General features: G+C 41.9%; 2 protein-coding genes across 6 annotated transcripts in view; one reads left to right on the top strand and one right to left on the bottom strand.

Moving 5' to 3' along the window:
* Positions 1 to 19,019, bottom strand: part of LOC125721613 (uncharacterized) — a 267,609-nt gene that overhangs the window by 47,656 nt on the left and 200,934 nt on the right. The gene's annotated exons all lie outside the window — the stretch shown is intronic.
* Positions 1 to 19,019, top strand: part of LOC125721587 (NACHT, LRR and PYD domains-containing protein 12-like) — a 340,829-nt gene that overhangs the window by 183,406 nt on the left and 138,404 nt on the right. The window contains exon 12 of one of the 5 annotated variants that reach the window (XM_048997549.1): positions 16,674 to 17,368. The exons of the other annotated variants lie outside the window; for them this stretch is intronic. Coding sequence (XP_048853506.1) covers positions 16,674 to 17,203 — 530 coding nt within the window. The 3' untranslated portion in view covers positions 17,204 to 17,368. Of the gene's footprint in view, positions 1 to 16,673; positions 17,369 to 19,019 lie in introns of those variants that run through there. 5 annotated transcript variants of the gene reach the window in all.

The following is a 19,019-nucleotide window of genomic DNA, read 5'->3' as shown; positions in this document are numbered from 1 at the left end:
CAAACCGAATAAGCCCAGGACACTGGAAAATACTTGAAAAACATGGTAAAGTGGATTTCAGCATTTTCTGTCGTTACATTTGTATTAGAATTGTAACAAATGTCTTCGTTAATACTATATTGTATTTCGCAGGATGTTCCTCATCAGATTGGTTCTGTGGACTGTGGTGTGTTCATGTTGATTGTTGTCACGTCACGAATCGGGGAAGCAGGAGCAGGAAGACGGAGAATCGGGAAACAAAGGATTTATTGGGGAAACCAGCTAGGAACACGGGGCAATAGAAGTAGCGACTTAAATGACATGATTGGGGAAACATATTTTGAAGCGGAGTTAAATACATAGGACTAATGAAAACAACTGGAAACAGCGAATGACATCGGGGTTCCACACGAGGTTAACGAGGGGGCGTGGCACACGGGAGGGGCGGACAAGCGGCGCATGACAATTGTAAGACAGACCACCTTGAATTGTTGGACATTGTTGTGATACAGAGAATGTATTGAAGTATTCCCCCCTCCCCTCCCTTTTATCAGTATGCACTCTGCATGGCCTTGGTGTGTCTTGAGTATTACAAAATGCACCATGAACTGTCTATATTATATGTCTGTATTATATTTTTATTTATGTCATAATATGTGAATTTGATCTGTTGTTTTTCAGTGAGTTGGAGGGATTTGACAAAAACATCCTTTTAGAAATGTGTGAGGAAGTAAGTTCTTTTCTTTTTGACAAGTAGTGTATCTGTCAGGTTTGCGATGCAACAGAGAAATTAAATATTTTATTTCACTCCTCAGGGTCAAGACTCTGGTCTCCAGCTCACCGCTCTCTGTTATATTTCCATAGCCATGTTGTCCGATAGTAACATTGAATTTTTCTATGCTATAGTTTTTTATGTTTAATCATTGCATGCTATATAAATTATTATAAATAATAGTTTATTTTCTTTGTGACGTGTCTGTGCTTAATAGTATTAAATAAGAGTTAAAACAACGGCAGTTTCCTCAGTATTGTATTTCATGAACTGATACTTCCCCAACAAAACCCATGTTTGCGTTCAAGCCTCTGTCATGGTTTGTGCATAATATTTGCAACAACCATTATGAAATTTTTGCAGAATATGTACTACAAGCCTCTCCAGTTGCAGCCACACCCATATCCAAATTCACATATAAGGTATATTTGTATATTTGTGTTTCCAAGGTACCAACATTCCTACAGAACCATGTTACATAATATATCCAAATATAGGGAATTTCAGTGTGAGCCCTGATGCATTATGCATACTGCTTTCAAATCTGTGATCAAAGCACTGACTTCAAAAAACACGTAGACCATTACGTCTGTAAAAGGTGAAAACACTGCATGTCAAGCGCCCCCTACTGGCTAGCTGCAGTACCATTATTAGCACCACGCATTCCCATGTGTTTCAGTGGTAAGAGGCGATTTTCCACATCACTTTCATGTCTTTCCAACCACATAATGACAAACCATTTCTTCTCAATGTATTATTAGTTATGTAATTAATGTAATCTAAAAATGAACGTCACTAATACTTTTATTACAATTAATTTGCATATTTTGAAAATCTATACTTTTCTTCAAGACAATAGTGCAGCTTCTATCCCAAGCACAATTCACATTATTACTTAAAAGCTTATTGACCCCCTGATTCTGGTATCAGTTACTTTTCAGTATTTTCAAGTAAACATTATCTGTGCTGTATTTGTATGATGAAACCAATCCTTGAGTCCAATATAAAATAACTGAAATAAACACACAGTGATTCAAACTTCTGCATTTTTTAATTTTGTTTTGTCTTTCAATAAAAGCTGAAAAGGCTAAAAAGTAAATGCTGGTGTTATCAAAAACTATGTCATATAACTATATTCCAGATTTATTACAGCCAAACACATCTCGGAGCTCCGAGGAACCTCCTTCTCCTTACATTTGGGGAAGATGGTGGCGCAGGAGGTAGTGCTGTCGTTTAGCAACCAGAGAGTTGCAGGTTCGAGCCCTGGTTTCTCGTGACCCCATCAAAGTGTCCTTGAGCAAGACACTGAACCCCAAATTGCTCCCGGCGTGCAGGTTGGCGCCTTGCATGGCAGCCTCCGCCACCGGTGTGTGGATGGGTGAATGTGAGGCATGAATTGTAAAGCGCTTTCAGTTCTCATAAAAGTAGAAAAGCACATTTACCATGTGTGTTTTGGATTTGGATTGTATTGGTGTGTAGTCAATCGCTCATGTACATGCTCAATCGCAGTAACATTTTCACAGGAATTTGGGAGGTTGAAGTGCTAATTCCATGGGGGTGTATTCAGTGGGAAAGGTGTGTATGTAGGACATGTCCCCCCCCCCCCCACTTCGTGGTATTAGATATTCTGTTTCCCCCCCCCCCCCGTGTGTTAAGTAGTGGGTTTGCTCTTGCGTGTTTAATAAAAGATTGTACTACACTGCTTGTCCTGGCATATTGCCTGTGGTTTGAGGGGAGGTTAATCTGTGTGTGTGACCGTGAGTGACGCGACATGTGTGCTACAGTATACATCCAGTATGTAACTGTATAAAGTAAAACTCACTGTGTAATATAAAATGCAAATGGAATACTGTAATATGAAGCATTGCAGTAAGAGGACAATATTACAGTACAGGGCACATTGTTGGATTACATACCTGTTGGCTCTATGAAATGTTTGAATGGTTGAGGACATGGTTGTTCTCCCATCATTCGGCCAACCAGCCTCAGCCATTGTAAGGCCATGATTGAGGACCTAAATATATATATATACAGTACTGTGCAAAAGTCTTAGGCAGGCAAAGAAGGCAGGCACCTCATACAGCTAGTCAGTCTCTCACTGACTTTTTAAACCAATATATTTAATTATTTAATTGAGCTGTTGGTGAAATTTAACAAAATCGTGGAATGGCTGAGGTGCCCCTGAGGAGAAGTTTGGGAACTGAAGTTGTGTTCATCTAGCCATCCAACTAGATATCAGTAACTTTTTAGAAAACAGAAGAAATTATTACTAGTTTTTATTGTGTTACTCTTAATTTGCACACATTCTAATGTTAAATTGTATTTTTTTGTTCTAAGCCAAAGTACACTTGCTACCCAGATAAACAGCTTTAAACATTTCTTTGGACTGCCTAAGACTTTTGCACAGTACTGTACTGTATATGGTAATGCTAAATTGATAACTCCTATCAGTGTTGTGTTTATGGGAAATATGCTAAATTTGCTGATGCAGTCTTCTCAGTTGCCCCTTTATCCACCTTACTTACTGTTGCTATGCCTGCTATGTGATCACTCTGCGTGCCTTAATTATATTATGGGGTTTTATTATTAATTTATTCATAATCATTGTTATTTTTTCAACCTCTGTGTGGCCATAATATTTTGGGTTTTATAGTTACAGTCATGTGGATTAATCTATTTTCTCTGTGTTTTACCATGAAGAACAAGGTGTGACAGGGGATGATTTTGTGGACATTGGGGAGCAAGATGTTTACCTTTTGTTCCCCAAAAACTTCAGACTGGGGAAATCCCTAATTTCCATTTTAAAACTAAAGGCAAGTAAACTGTCTGTTTGTTAGCAAGCTCTGTGTTTTTTGTGGTTTCACAGACATACTGCTGTCAGGTCATGGTTACAGAATATATCATATTTAGTTTCATGGTCTTTCCTTCAAGCAGTCTGGAGTGGAAACAGAAGACTTCCTAAAAAATAAGCAGGGAAATCAGCGGCAACACCTGAACAAAAGAGATTCAGTGTAAGTATCACACAGTCCTGGAAATAGAAACTAAAGTGGACAGAGCTGTTAGAACACAGACAGTACAGGTGGAAGTAGAATCAGCAGAATAAGTGGTTATGACATCAGAAATACTGCTACCATTCATTCTGCTCATTCTATGTCCACCTGCACTCCTCTCTATTCTAACGTTTTTGGTGCAAAACTGATATCTTTCTTTTCTCTACACGTCTCCACCAGGCTGCTGTAAGATCATCCCTGGGTGCATCAAAAATGTGGACCACTGCCTGCAAGGGAGCGGAAATTGACTGGAACCCTGTCATAAGCAAAAGCTGTACCTCATAAAATTGTTTAAAATCAATATTTCTAATCAAATAGTTTAATTTTTCTATTTTACCTTTTTACCACATAAAGAACAATTAGGGCTTAAAATTTCAATTCACAAGGTAAAACACCAAATAAAGTGTTTTAACAGAATATTTCATGTAATTTCAAGGTCACAGCAGAGTTGCCCTGTAGCCTCGTCGGCAAAGGGCAGGAAATTCTGAAAAAAGCCTTAAAAATGCTCCGAAACAGGAGGGAGGACCTCCGAAGGTCAGGAAAGGTAATACATACTGTACATAGGGAACCTGCAAGCAAGTTAAAATTATTCAAGCCCCCTGCAGTCAAATTAAATCATGAATGTAATGTCCGGAATACAGACCTAGTCAGCCAAGGCTGAATAATGTTCCTGTTCATGTTCTGCTTCACTTTCCTGGCTTCTCATGTCGTGGCAAAACTTCATTTCTACTGATTCCATTGTCTAGAAGAGAGAAGGACTTCAGCTTCACTCCAACGGTATGTAGCTTTTCTGTATTTATACCTTATCATTGTGTAATATATATAGTCATACGTTTCATAATTTAGCTTCTAAAATATTGTGCAATCACCAGCCCAACTGATTTTTTTGCCATCTTAATCCTCTCAGGATCAGTACAGTATATGTGCAAACATGTTTTATGTGTTTACAGACGTGTAAGACTAATGAAAAAAGGTGGGAGAACAGTGGCCCTTGGAGGTAAAATGTGTTTTTACATTTTCCCAGTCCTGCTGCATGATTCACTGTACTGCAGTGTCAGGTTTCCCATTGCTCAGCACACCTAATTTGGCTAAAGAACTTGATGATGTTACGATGATCAGTGTGTTGGCCAGTGAAACTGACAATGTGCTGAATTTTGGGAAATTTTGAAATGTATTATAAACAGAGTATATTAATCTGCACAATGTAGCAAAACAGTCTGAAACGTAACTGAGATACAGAGGTTATACACTGATCAGCCATAACATGTGAAGCGAATAACATTGATTATTTGGTTACAGTGGCTTCTGACTGTGGGGGGGTTATATTAGGCAGCAGGTGGATGCTTTGTCCTTGAAGCTGATGTGTTGGAAGCAGAAACAATGTGCAAGTGTAAGGATGGGAGTGACTTTGATATGGGCCATTTGGTGATGGCTAGAGAGCTCGATCATAACCCCCAGCTCTTGTGAGATGGTCCTGCAGTGGTCAGCAGGTTCATGGTGGGGCCCAGGCTCACCTTTGCCGCCAAAATAGCCATGACTCATCAGGGCGTGGATTCCTCTAGACCTCTGGAGGTTTGCTGTACTATCTGACATGTAATGAGCCTCCGTCACCCGTTCACATATTTCCCTACAGTTTTGGAGATGCTGTGACCGAATCATCAAGCCATCACAACTTGGCCCTTGTCACTCAAATCTTTAGGCTTGTCCACTTTTCTGCATCCCAGTATATCCTACACATTGCTTATTTGCTGCCTAATAGGTCCCACCTACTAGCAGGTGCCACTATTACCAGGTAATCAATATTATTCACCTGTTAGTGGGCGCAGTGTTTGACAAATACAGTTTAAAATATCAGTCATTTAACCTAATTCTGAAATATTAAATGTGGACTGGAAATAATGGAAGCTATTGCTTGTGTGGAGTGAACTGAACTTAATTTTGAACAATGTTTCAAATGGCTACATACCTGAAATGTTTGTTGTTTCTTGTAGAAAGAACAGAAGCACTTGAGGTTTGCCTCCAGGACATCACACCTCCTATTAAGCACCGTTACAAAGTAATTTCCTTGAAATATCATCAAAATATTTTTTTTCTGGACAGCTCTAAGACTGGGTTTCCGTGGGACATTATTAGGATTAGAAGTAATTAAACCAATTTGGTCTTACATAGCATTAAAAATGGTTTAATTGACAAACAACGCCTTAAATGGCTTTAAAAAGCATGACGTTTTATTGTCATGTACATTAAACATTTAATATACACACAGGACCAGTTGGCTAAATTCTCCAACCTGTGATTGGCTGGTTTGTGATGCTTGTGGATATCACTGTGCTCTCAGAATGGAGCAGTGTTGTGCAAGTTCACACTTTTCATGATCTAGTTCAAAGTTCAGTTCATACATGCTCAAAGTGAACTGTTCACATTCATAGCTCACAATTTAAATTTTTGAACTAGTTCAAAGTTCAGTTCATTTTATTTTTAGGTGCAATATATAGTCTAAATCAAAATTTATTTTGTTTTAACATACATCTATAACCTACCTACATTCTTGCATATATGGACATGTATAGACAAAGGACACAAAATATGATTCTTATTCATGGTTTATTTATCTCTTGCCCCAATACTAGACAAGGGAAGGAAAAGAAAAGTACTGTAAACACATATCGGCATCATATCCATCTCAAATGAAAACTAGACAGAACAGAATATTTATTATTCAGCAAAATATCTCTTTAGTTTTATTAAAAAAAAAAAAAAAAAACTCTCACGCTTCTTGAAGGTGTGTGGCACCATCTCACTGAACTATTAAAAATAAAAACTTTCACATACAGAAGCCATTGTTGTAGTAAGTAATGAACACTCCACAGACCATGCCTACGGCTTCAGTCCAAACTGTTTTTTGTTCACGTTTAACAGCAGTTGCTTTTCAAAGTTGGCATCTCCCAATCGGTTTCTCCTGGGCCTAAATATCTGGCCACCAGTATTGAAGAGTCTCTCCACTGGAGCACTTGATGGGATTGCTGTGTTATATTTGATGAAGAGCTTCTTCAGTTTGGGCAGCAGCATGTATTCAGTAAACTCGTCAGTGGTTGGGGCGTCCAGATAGATGTCCACCTCAGACTTATTGACAGCTGATGGGCTTTGCTTGAACTTAAAAAAGGATGAAGCACTCTTTTTCCCCTCTAGGTCATCAGGGGGTTAAAATAAAGGTTTGGATGAGGGGGCGGCATGCCGTCAGACCTGGTGTAGCTGTAGGCTTTGAACTCTCATCCAACAGACCATCCAAATCATTTTTCAATTGCACAATGGTAGGAGCCAGGTAGCCGAGGAATGTGTTTTTTTCCCCCTGAAGGATGTTCAGAGCACATGCCAAGGGACCCATCACACTCACAAACTTGTTGATGAAGTCTATTTCCTCTGGAGTGAATCAACGAAGCCCAAACTCATCACAGATGGTGTGCAGAAGGAGTCTGTCATACTCAGGAGTGGCATCCAATGGCACTGTTAGATTGCTGGTCTGGGGAGTCAAGGTGGCTATGTGAGCCAGGCGCTGCATTGAGAGGAACATAGAATTCCAACGTGTGTCGTTCGGAGTGACAAAGCCAATCTTTAGCTTTTCCTCAACAAAATCTGAGGCTTTCGCACTCCTTTTCACCCTATTCCACAGAGCAGATGCCTTGGAAAATACAGGCCTCGCTAATTTGTTGTACAGCCTATCCGTTACATTCTTTGCATCTGTGGCAACAAGATTTAAAGTATGGGCCATGCACCTTCTATGAGGTGGGAGGCAGGGATCCTCTAACTCTGACAGAAGTGCAGGCTCAAGACCATCGTCCTCATCATCGGAGCTCTCAGCAGTAGATCCTGTGTCACTGCCTTCAGTCACCTCATCAGCTGCTCTAATAACAACACTGTCTCCAAAACAGCTGAATGCTTTGACGAAATTGGAAGCATTGTCAGTCACTGTGCACACAATTTTGTTTTGAATTTTAAATTCCTTGTACACATCCGTCAGCACTTTAGCCAGGACATCATATGTGTGTGACCCTCTGACACGACGACATGCAAGGGCTGCTGATCTCCTGAGTGACACATCATTTTTATCAAGCCAATGAATTGTGATGCCCATGAATCCTTTGTTGACAGCTGACCAGCAGTCAGCTGTTGTGCATACAAAGTCAAGCTCAGCAAGTTCAGCTTTTAAATTACTGATAACCTCAATGAATTCCTTATTCATTAGTCCCTGCACCTGTCTTCTTGAGGGCACATGTCTGCCTGGTTGCAAACCAGTTACTAGTTTTATGAAGGAGGGTTTTTCAACCTTACTCAGTGGCTGTAAATCTCCAACAATGTAGTCTATTATTAATCTGTCTACCTGTTGCTGGGAGATTATACCCCTGAAGGCAGCAGGCAGTGTGACTTGAGTCGTTTGGGGACTTTGGCTGGGGGTTTTGCCCTTCCCTCTATGACCTTGAAGGGCTTGCATATATGCTTTCACGCTGGACAAATGCTTCAACTCAACGTGTCTTTTCAAATTGGAAAATGAGGTCATTGATGTTCTAACTTGTTTTTTCAGCGCAGGTGGACAAAGCTTGCACAGAAAGGTTAGGTTTTTACCGTCAGAGTCTCTGTGAAACAGTGTGTAAAATGCCCGTAAATTGTCAAAGTTACAGCCAGCATCATCCGTGTTTTCTGTGCCAGCTCCACTGGTGGTTGAGCTTTCCTCCTCTGCGCTTGCCATGGTTACTGCTGCAGCAGTTCGCTTCGCGCTCATGCGTTGCCAAGGCTGTGCCCTTTGAGAAGTGTGTGTGTGCGCATTATGGGAAACGTAGTGTGAAGCTAAAGACATTAGATTCGACTGTCCTTGGCTTTACACTACGTTACCCAAGATGCACTGCACACAAGCACTGAGCGAGAGTCAGGCTGAGCATTTTATTTTTCGAGCGGAGGAGCCCTTCGCTAGTGCTTGAGTGACAACACAACATGCTGTTTAAATGTGTGAGCCGACCTTGTCACTCGACTCATCAGGTGAAAATAAATCCCGATGTTTAATTGCATTCCAACAGTGAACGACGTCTACGCCGTTCATCACACATAAAATTCACGTTCAAGTTCTTGATTTACTAATAAGTTGCGTTCAGTTCAAAGTTCACTGAAATATGAACGTGTTCAATGAACGCGTTCTTTTGAACTCGTTCATGCACAATACTGGCTGGTTGTCACTTGATACCTTTTCAGAACCTGCCTGTGTTTCCACCAGTTTAGAAAATGAACATAGGTGACAGTGACAGTAAAGGTTCATATTGTCACGTTCAAAGCCGGACGGAACGGCGATCGTGCGAGGCGAACGGGCAGGAAGCAGGCGGACAGGCGGAAGTCGGGGTAAACCAGGGATTTAATAAATAAACAGGGAGCAGGAGACATGAAACGCCAACTAACATCAATGACAGACAAAGGACTCAGGTAAGACACGGACTGAAATACACAGGACTGATTGAAAATAATCGGACACAGCTGGGTACAATCATGAAAGAACACGTGGGTAATCAGGGGGCGTAGCACACACGAGGAGCGGACGGGCCGGGCATCACACATATGTATTCCGTTTTGTTGGATTTATTCTTTTCTGTTCCAGAATAAGTTTTATAAGCTGCCAACTGTCCATTTAACAGTCGCACTATTAAAGATGCCAATAACTGAACTTTGCAATCTGCCTCATGATCTCTTCGCCACTCTAGTGCCATAATATTTTATTTATCAGACCTGTGGCATGGTTTTCATTTACAATGCAAAGTTACTCCGATAATAAGCTGGCTAGTTGTTTTACTGCTGGCACCGGAAATATTAGACAAAACTATATTGGTGATTGACTGAATTATCCAGATATGCGGATGGTTTGGACACGATGGCCCCTCCCACTTGCACTGATGTTATGAGAACTATTTTTTTTTTGTGGTGGCCTATAGCCTTGTGCCTTTGACCGAATCACAGCCATGATATACCGGAGTATCTTCTTATACATTATGTTATTGCTTAATTATACTGCACTCATAAAGCATTATAAACACAGTTATAAATATTTTAAAAAAAGCATAACACATTATATCCACCATTATAACGCTTTATGAATGCTTTATGACACACTCAACTATAAGGCACTATAGATACCTTCATAATGCAATACAAAGCGTCCTTAATGCTTATACCGATCATTATAATGCATTATGAAGGTATTTATAGTGCACTAAAGAGAGCTTCATACATCATTCATTATGCATAATAAGCATGCCTATAATGTGTTATGCCTTTTGATAAATATTTAAAGCCATGATTATAATGCATAACAATGGATTATTATTTGTTGTGATTTTTTTTTTAATTACTAACAACATGGCCTTAAGTGTTCCAGAGATTTTATAGTGTTCCGTAATCTGAGCAAATGGAAGCATGTAGATGTTGAACAAAGAGGCTCAGTGAGGATTATAATTCTAATTGGTGATCAGTGTTGACACACCACAGCACACAGTGTACAACGCCGAAATGTGTCCTCTGCTTTTAACCCATATGTGACATCGTGACATAGCAAGGGCCAGCTAATTCAGCACCCTGAGAGCAGTGTTTTGCTTAGGGTCCCTCAGCGGTGCCTTGCTGGTCGGGGATTCAATCCAACAACCATTAAGCCACCACTGCCCACTGCCAATAACGGACCCTTGAGGAACTCCACATGTAATTTCTGTTCATTCAGATTCATAATTACCCTTCTGACAGAAAGTAGTGCCTGACTTGTAAAAATAATTCAAACCCATTAAATAAGGCGGCTGCTCCACCTCCTTCCCTAAGTGCTCTAGTCTCACTGATAAAGGGCAGGTAGGAGTAGCTGGTTTGATCAGGGCTGCTGCATAGTTTTCATGTGACCCCATTTCAGTTTAACGCATAAAAATCAAGGTTTATCCTGATAATACAATCAGTCATTAATAAAGATTTTCCAACCAAAGGCTTGATATTCAGTAAAGATCAGTTTAATGTATAAAACACATTGTCTGACCCAGTGTGTAGGTGACACACAACTGGAGTCAGATGAGAGAGAGAGTAGCTGTGGGCTTTGATGCACTTTGTTCCCCCTGAAGTCCTTCCCTCACATTTGCCCTTTTTGTGTATTCGCTGACTGTACTTTTTTCAGATTCTTTAATATTGTCCTAAGACGGCACCTGCAGTCTTACCCAAACTGGCTGTGACACTGAACATCTCCTAAGTCTGTGCTTTAGGGCCATGACTTCACACGACACGACTACACTTGCGTGCGTAGTTTACATCTATCTGGAGGATTGAAGGTCATGTCCACCGGGGGGCAGTGCGAGAAAACCATCTTGGGGAGAACATGCAATCTTTGTCATCGTCTACTGCATATAAAATATCTTCAAACTGGATATTAAACAGTTCAATCTTGAGAAAAAAAGTAGCTATTTTAAATATAGAATAATTAACTGACTTACACTGGAACAGACCCAATACAGAAAAAAGTATTGCAATAATAATATGATGTAGCAAAATTTGTCAGAAGGTTTAGTAGTGACTTGGCTCGAATCGGAAGAGATGAAGAAAACAAAATTATAAATGAGATTTACTGCTTTAACCTGCAAACCAGTCAGTCGTCTTACTGATACAGAAAATAATGTAGGAGGTGCCTTACAGAATAAATTGTATGATTATATATAAACATAAGGCAGAAGGAGCCTTTGTTAGATTGTGGCAAAAATGGCTTGAACAAGGTGAGCAGAACTCAGCCTATTTCTTTAGGCTGGAAAGTCAGCAAGTCAGGAACAACTGCATTATGCGGGTGAGGATTTATGGAAATGCTGCAGATGACATCAAGAAAATAGCCAAATTCTGCACTGAGTTCTTTAATAATTTGTATGTCAGGAGTCTTGATCCAAAATTTTTGATTTCTTCTCAAACATCACGGGAATAACTGATGTGGATCGTGAACTTTGTGACGTCCCAGTTGGTTTAACTGAGATGTGTGCAGCAATAAATTGCTTAAAAAAAAAAAAAAAAAAAAGTTAAAATTAAAAAAATTGCTTTTTTCATCATTGCTGGAGACTTCAATCAGGCAAATCTGAAGCCAGTTTTCCCCAAATTCTTCCAATATATGAACATCCCAGCTAGAGGGAGAATCTGTCTGGACAATGTTCACACAAACGTTTGTGAGGCCTACAAGCCCCCCCCCCCCCCACCTCGGCTACTCAGACCATGTCACTGTGATCATGGTTCCTGTGTATAAATCCCTGCTGAAGCACAACAAACCAGTCAGTCAGAGTGTGGCCAGCTGGTGCCGTCTCAGCTCTCCAAGGCTGCTTTGGATCTACTGACTGGGACATTTTTAAGGAGGCTGCTATAAATGGTGACGCCATCAACCTGGAGGAGTATATAAACTCTGTGATCGATGACCACGAGAGCCGACCAAAGGCCCTGGATGATGAGGGAAGTGCTCACATAGCTAAGAATCAGAAATGCAGCTTTCAGATCTAAAGACAAGACATCCCAGTGCTGTAGAAGCCATCAGTGACAGGCCTGAATGACTACTGCCCAGTAGCACTCATGTCAATCATCATGAAGTGCTTGGAAAGGCTGGTCATGGCAGTAATACATAAAGACTAATCTTCCCACCTCTCTAGACCCTCTCTGATCTGCATACCGGTCCAACAGGTCTACTGAGGACACCGTAGCCTCTGCCCGTCACCTTTCCCTGACACATCTGGGTAAGAGAGTCACAGATGTCAGGATGTTATTCATAGACTTCAGCTCTACCTTCAACATGTCCCTCAAAAACTGAGGGGGTTAAGCTTGAACACCACTCTCTGCAGCTGGATCTTGGATTTCCTGACAGAGACGCCCCAGTCAGTATGTATGGGCTGCAACACGTCCAACACCATCATCATCAAGTTTGTGGATGATACAACTGTGGTGGGACTGATAAATAGAGAAGATGAATCAGCATACAGAGAAGAGGTGGAAAGTCTGTCCACAAGGTGCAGAGACTATAATCTATCTGTCAACGCTGACAAGACAAAAGAGATGATTGTGGACTTCAGAAGGACACGTCCTGCCCACACCCCACTCAGCATCAACGGTACTGCTGTGGAGATTGTAAGGAGAACCAAGTTCCTCGGTGTGGACATAACTGAGGAATTTACATGGACAAATAACACCAGCTCCTTATTCAAGAAAGCCCAGCAAAGACTAAACTTCCTGAGGCGCTGAAATAAGCAAACCTTCCCCTCCCATCCTCACCATGTTCTATAGAGGCACCATCGGCAGTGTTCTGACTAACTGCATCACCATCTGGTGTGGCAGCTGCAACAAATCTGACCGCAAATTCCTGCAGAGAGCAGTGAAAACAGCAGAGAACATTATGGGATGCCTCTCCCTTCCCTACAAGCCGCTTTTTGCAAACGCAGTGTCCGCAAGGCCTGCAGCATTGTGCAGGACCCATCACATCCCTCACATGGTCATTCCACACTCCAGCCACCTGAGAGAAGATACTGCAGCATCAGAGCCGGATCTGCCAGGCTGCGTGGCAGTTTTTACCCCCAGGCTGTCAGGCTCCTCAACACCATGCTGCCTCCCAGGATCCCTCACTCTGCCTCCTCACTGCCTCAACCCCCCCGTAACCCACAACTAAAGGCCACAGACTGACCCTTAAGCACTGCACTGAACTTAACACTTTGTCACTCTGACATGGGGGCAATAATAAGAATCCCCATTATTCTCTGTCTGCCCCATTATTCTGCTTCTATTCCTATTTTCAGCTGTTAGAAATGTTAGACGTGTTACTGCTGTTACTACTATTATCATACACTGTTTACACTGTGAACTCAGGCTGTTACAGCGTACATGATGGTGAATTCAGGTCTAACTGACTGCAGAAATACATCATATATTTAATATAGTTCTAACAATATTGCACATTGTCCAGTATTGCACATTACTGTATATTGCATAATCTACTCCTCTTCCTCAGTTGCACTGTCCTGTAAGTCCTTTGCACATTGTCTTGTCTTGTTCTCTATATTGGACTAAGTTTATGCTTACACTGTGGGCCCTGAGCTTCGCCATTTCATCTCTCTCTATACTTATATATGGTGCAGATGACAATAAAGTTCAATTTGGCTTTGATCTTGGGGGTTTGTTCACGGTGCAGCAATTTGGAAAAAGAGGGAACTGAGCTGGAAGGTGAAGCTTTTAATTTACCAGTTGATCTACGTTCCTACCCTCACTTATGGTTATGAGCTCTGGGTGATGACCGAATAAATGAGATTGTGAATACTGTATAAGCAGCAGAAATGAGTTTCCTCAGCAGGGTGTCTGGGCTCAGCCTTAGAGAGGGTGAGGAGCTCAGACATCCGGGCTCAAAGTAGAGTCGCTGCTTCTTCGCATTGAAAGGAGTCAGTTGATGGTTCTAGGATACCTCTTGGACGGCGCCCTGGGGAGGTGTTTCAAGGCATGTCCAACCAGGAGGAGGCCTGGGGGCAGACCCAGAGATTATATATTATATATAGCCTGAGAGATTATATATAATATATACTACATTATATACCAGCCTAGATGCATCTACGTTGGGAGCGTCACATTGGCGCGCTGCTGGAGAGACGTGTGTGTCCAAAGTGGATTAAAAGACGTTCATATAGTGATCTAAAGACAAACTCACTTTTATTAATAGCTGTTGTAGAATCAATATTAAACTCACTATTTTATTTGTGTCCATTGCTTGGTCAAAATATCAGGCAGATCATTGTGAGCAGCAATAAGTAATAAACATAACAATCTCAAATAATGATAGACATTAATTAGCTTTGCACATTAGTTAATTTTGCACATTGCTTACTGAGCAAAATTAGCACAATACGATCATTAATAGCATAATCAGTTTACTGAATGTGTCTGGCAGGCTGTGGGGTGGACTCTCTATAAAACAAAACAGGTGTTTAGTACCAAATTAGGACCCAATATACTCATTTTTAATTCTTAATTAAAAATTAAGGATGGCATGGTGGTGCAGTGTTTAGCACTGTTGCCTCACACCGCTGGGACCCGGGTTCGAGTCTCCGCCTGGGTTACATGTGTGTGGAGTTTGCATGTTCTCCCCATGTCGTCGTGGGGTTTCCTCTGGGTGCTCCGGTTTCCCCCCCAGTCCAAAGACATGCTGAGGCTAATTGGAGTTACTAAATTGCCCATTCAGTAGGTGTGCATGAGTGAGTGACTGGTGTGTGAGTGACTGGTGTGTGAGTGTGCCCTGCGATGGGCTGGCCCCCCATCCTGGGTTGTTCCCTGCCTCGTGCCCATTGCTTCTGGGATAGGCTCCGGACCCACCGTGACCCAGTAGGATAAGTGGTTTGGAAAATGGATGGATGGATATTAGATAAGTGGCAGAAAAATCGATGGATGGATGGAACTGTATGAAAAATAATGCTGCTTATGAAAGTAGGTAAGTAAGAATTTCAGGTTAGAATTTCATTGTACCTTGTACGCATGACACTGCTTTCTTAGAAACTTATACTGCCATTAAATTTTGAAGACGCTGTACAAAGAAGGACACAATAGTGTTCGGAATATTTTTTTCTTGTCTGTGAAAATATACAGCTCTTCTGGACACTCATTCTTAAAAAAATTAGATGCTACTTTAATACGATCTGTACCGTTAGTAAAGACAATGTTCCGTGACAAAACGTGACCATACTGCCACGCCAATTTCTGGTGGCACTGCACGTCGCGCATGCGTCTTGTTATCCTCATGTAAGTGCGCAGACGAAGCCGGAATCAACACAGAAAACGTGGCGGCCAGACTGGTACCTCTCCGCGCACGTATAAGCGGACGTGTTTGTATAGACTTTTATGATGCATTTTACTCCTCCGCGGACGACCGCCTGCCGCACTACAAATTTGTCTTTAAACGCCAACATAGATGATTTTGATGAGGATTGGGGTAGTTTGCAAACCCTACAGCCAATTTTCAAGGTAATAGAACTGTTGCATACATTTAAATGCGTATGCATATGTGTGCAGACTTGTCCCAAATTGAAAAGCTCACGCCAGCCAGTTGATCAAAGTTGGCAGCCCCGTGAACTGCCGCTCTGAATTTGTAAAACGTAGGGAAACATACACAGACCTCGCGGCTGTGGTACGTGTGCAGGGAATATCAGAATTACTACTAATACTTAAATAGGACACGTGCGCATGTGCAAAGTACACAGCTTGACCAGAGAAATATGAACGTTTCCATGTACGCATACGCGGTGTAATACGCGAGTGCTGCGCTTTGCGGAGAACCAGCCTAGATGCGTCCGCGTTGGGAGCGTCGCGTCGGCGCGCTGCTGGAGAGAGGTGTGTGTCCAAAGTGGATTAAAAGACGTTCATATTGTGACCTAAAGACAAACTCACTTTTAGTGGTAATCTTTGTTGTGTAATTTTATGGTTAATATGTTTGATGAATGCTGTTTGTAATTTTATTTACCTGTAATTATCCCATAACATGCGCGTCATTTTGGCGCGTCTTCCCACCGGCGTCGCGCGGGCGACCAACATTTCCGGTAATTCACATATTTGACTTTTTATATTTTATGTATCGTACAGAATAATAGAGCGCAGGCTAAAGTGCAGTTCGGCCCCAGCGAGTCTCTCAGCGCGGCGTGTCTCACAGCGCAGGGGGCAGCCGGAGCGCCGCAGACTCGGGCGGCTACATGAGTATATTGGGAATAAAATGTGTGTATTGGAGCGAGTTCTGTGTGAGTGAGTGTGTGAGGTGTGACAGTGATAATGATGGAGATGCTGGGCTTCGTCATGGGATCAATCGCTCTTCCTCTTGCCTACAGGCTCCTGCCAGCTGACGCTGGACCCCAACACAGCACACAGATTCCTGTCTCTGTCAGGGGGGGACAGGAAGGTGACAGGGGGGGCAGAGCAGCCATATCCTGATCATCCAGAGAGATTTGACAGCTGGAGCCAAGTTCTGTGCAGAGAGAGTCTGACTGGTCGCTGTTACTGGGAGGCTGAGTGGAGTGGAGATGGAGCCTGGATAGGAGTGACTTATAAAGGGATCGGGAGGAAAGGAGAGAGTGACTGTCTGCTTGGATACAATGACAAGTCATGGAGTCTGATCTGCTCTCCTCACAGACACTCTGTCCGGCGCAATAATAAAGAGACTCTCATACCCATAGAGCCCTCAGGCTCCCACAGAGTAGGAGTGTATCTGGACTGGGGGGCTGGTGCTCTGTCCTTCTACAGAGTCTCCTCTGATGGACTGACCCCCCTGCACAGATTCACCTCCTCATTCACTGAGTCCCTCTATCCAGGGTTTGGGGTTTATCCAAACTCCCCCGTGTCGCTGTGCATGCTGGGATAGCTCACTGTGTGCTGGAGGAATCATTTTTACCGTATCAGTCTCACATGTCGCTGCTTCTCCACGGCAAAAAGGTAAAATCTCTGCTTTATAACCAGTATAACCCTTTTTACTCTGTCTGAAGTGTGACGTATGTTAATAATTGGGTTCTGTAAGCTGAACAAACATGTAGAATGACTGTTTTTCTCTGACTTATGTTCTATGTTGTCTGTAAATGCACCAAGACTGCCTAAACAAATTCATAGTACATGCAGTTGTACCAATGGAGTGAATTCTGATTCTGAATAAAATAAAATGTAATGAAATCTAAGCCTGATGAGTGGGGGGAGCTTTTCCCCTCCCCTCTATATGTATATTTTATATTTCGGTCTATATATTGTATTTGCTACCTGTACACTGACAATAAAGGCTTCCTATTCTATCCCATTAATGTCCCGGTTCCGCGCTGCCCAGAACGTAACTGAGTAACAGACTTAATCCGCGCTCTCTGCTCACTGAGCGCAGCAGCCTGATATCGCAGCGGCGACGCTTTGGCCAGCAGGGGGCGGCAGACGGCAGACAGTTTATTAACTCAAAACCTACAGCGGTCCTGAGGTAACTTAGTAAAGATAATGATATCCAGCCATCCATCCATCCATTTTCCAAACCGCTTATCCTATTGGGTCGCGGGGGGTCCGGAGCCTATCCCAGAAGCAATGGGCACGAGGCAGGGAACAACCCAGGATGGGGGGCCAGCCCATCGCAGGGCACAGTCACACACCATTCACTCACACGGGCAATTTTAGCAACTCCAATTAGCCTCAGCATGTTTTTGGACTGCGGGGGGAAACCGGAGTACCCGGACTGACGACATGGGGAGAACATGCAAACTCCGCACACATGTGACCCAGGCGGAGACTCGAACCCGGGTCCCAGAGGTGTGAGGCAACAGTGCTAACCACAACACTACACCATGCCGCCAGATAATGATATAATCAAATTAATCATATATTAACTAAGTAAACATAAATAACATAAAATCTTAATAAGTCACGTTAGTACAACAACAACAGAAAGGCACCTGATCATCAATGAAGTAGTGTAGGTGATTACCAATTACCAGAAAAAAAACACATAAATCCTGTTTCATTAGGAATCCTGAGATATATACAGTATTGTGCAAAAGTCTTAGGGAGTCATAGGAAATGTTTAAAGCTATTTATCTGGGTAGTAAATTTATATTTTCTCAGTATTAAAAACAAAATTTAATATTAGAACATGTGCAAATTATGAGTAAAACAAAAAAAACTAAAAGGAATTTCTTATGTTCTCCAAAAAGTTACTGATATCTTGTTGGATGGCTAGATGAACACCAATATGGTTCCTAAACCTCTCCTCAGGTTCACCTCGGCCATTTCATGTATTTGTTAAATTTCACCACCAGCTCAATTAATTCATGAAACTAGTTTTGAAAAGTCACTGAGGTATTGATTAGCTACACACGTGGACAAAATTGTTGGTACCCTTCAGTCAATGAAAGAAAAACTCACAATGGTCACAGAAATAACTTTAATCTGACAAAAGTAATAATAAATAAAAATTCTATGAAATTTAACTAATAAAAGTCAGACATTGATTTTTAACCATGCTTCAACAGAATTAATAAAAAAAAAAAATTCATGAGTGTTGCTTGTTGCCCCTCGTTAGTCTTTGCATTTAAGTATCTATTTGTCTCGGCCATTGATGTTAGACCTTCCTGCTGCCTGTGACCTTCCCGGTTGCTAGTCCTCCCATTTGTGATCCCTCACGATCCTCTTTGTTTCCAGTCTCAGCCCATCTA

Source organism: Brienomyrus brachyistius, unplaced genomic scaffold (genome assembly GCF_023856365.1).
Source record: "Brienomyrus brachyistius isolate T26 unplaced genomic scaffold, BBRACH_0.4 scaffold34, whole genome shotgun sequence".
NCBI lineage: Eukaryota > Metazoa > Chordata > Actinopteri > Osteoglossiformes > Mormyridae > Brienomyrus > Brienomyrus brachyistius.
This window is presented reverse-complemented; position numbering and strand designations above follow the sequence as displayed.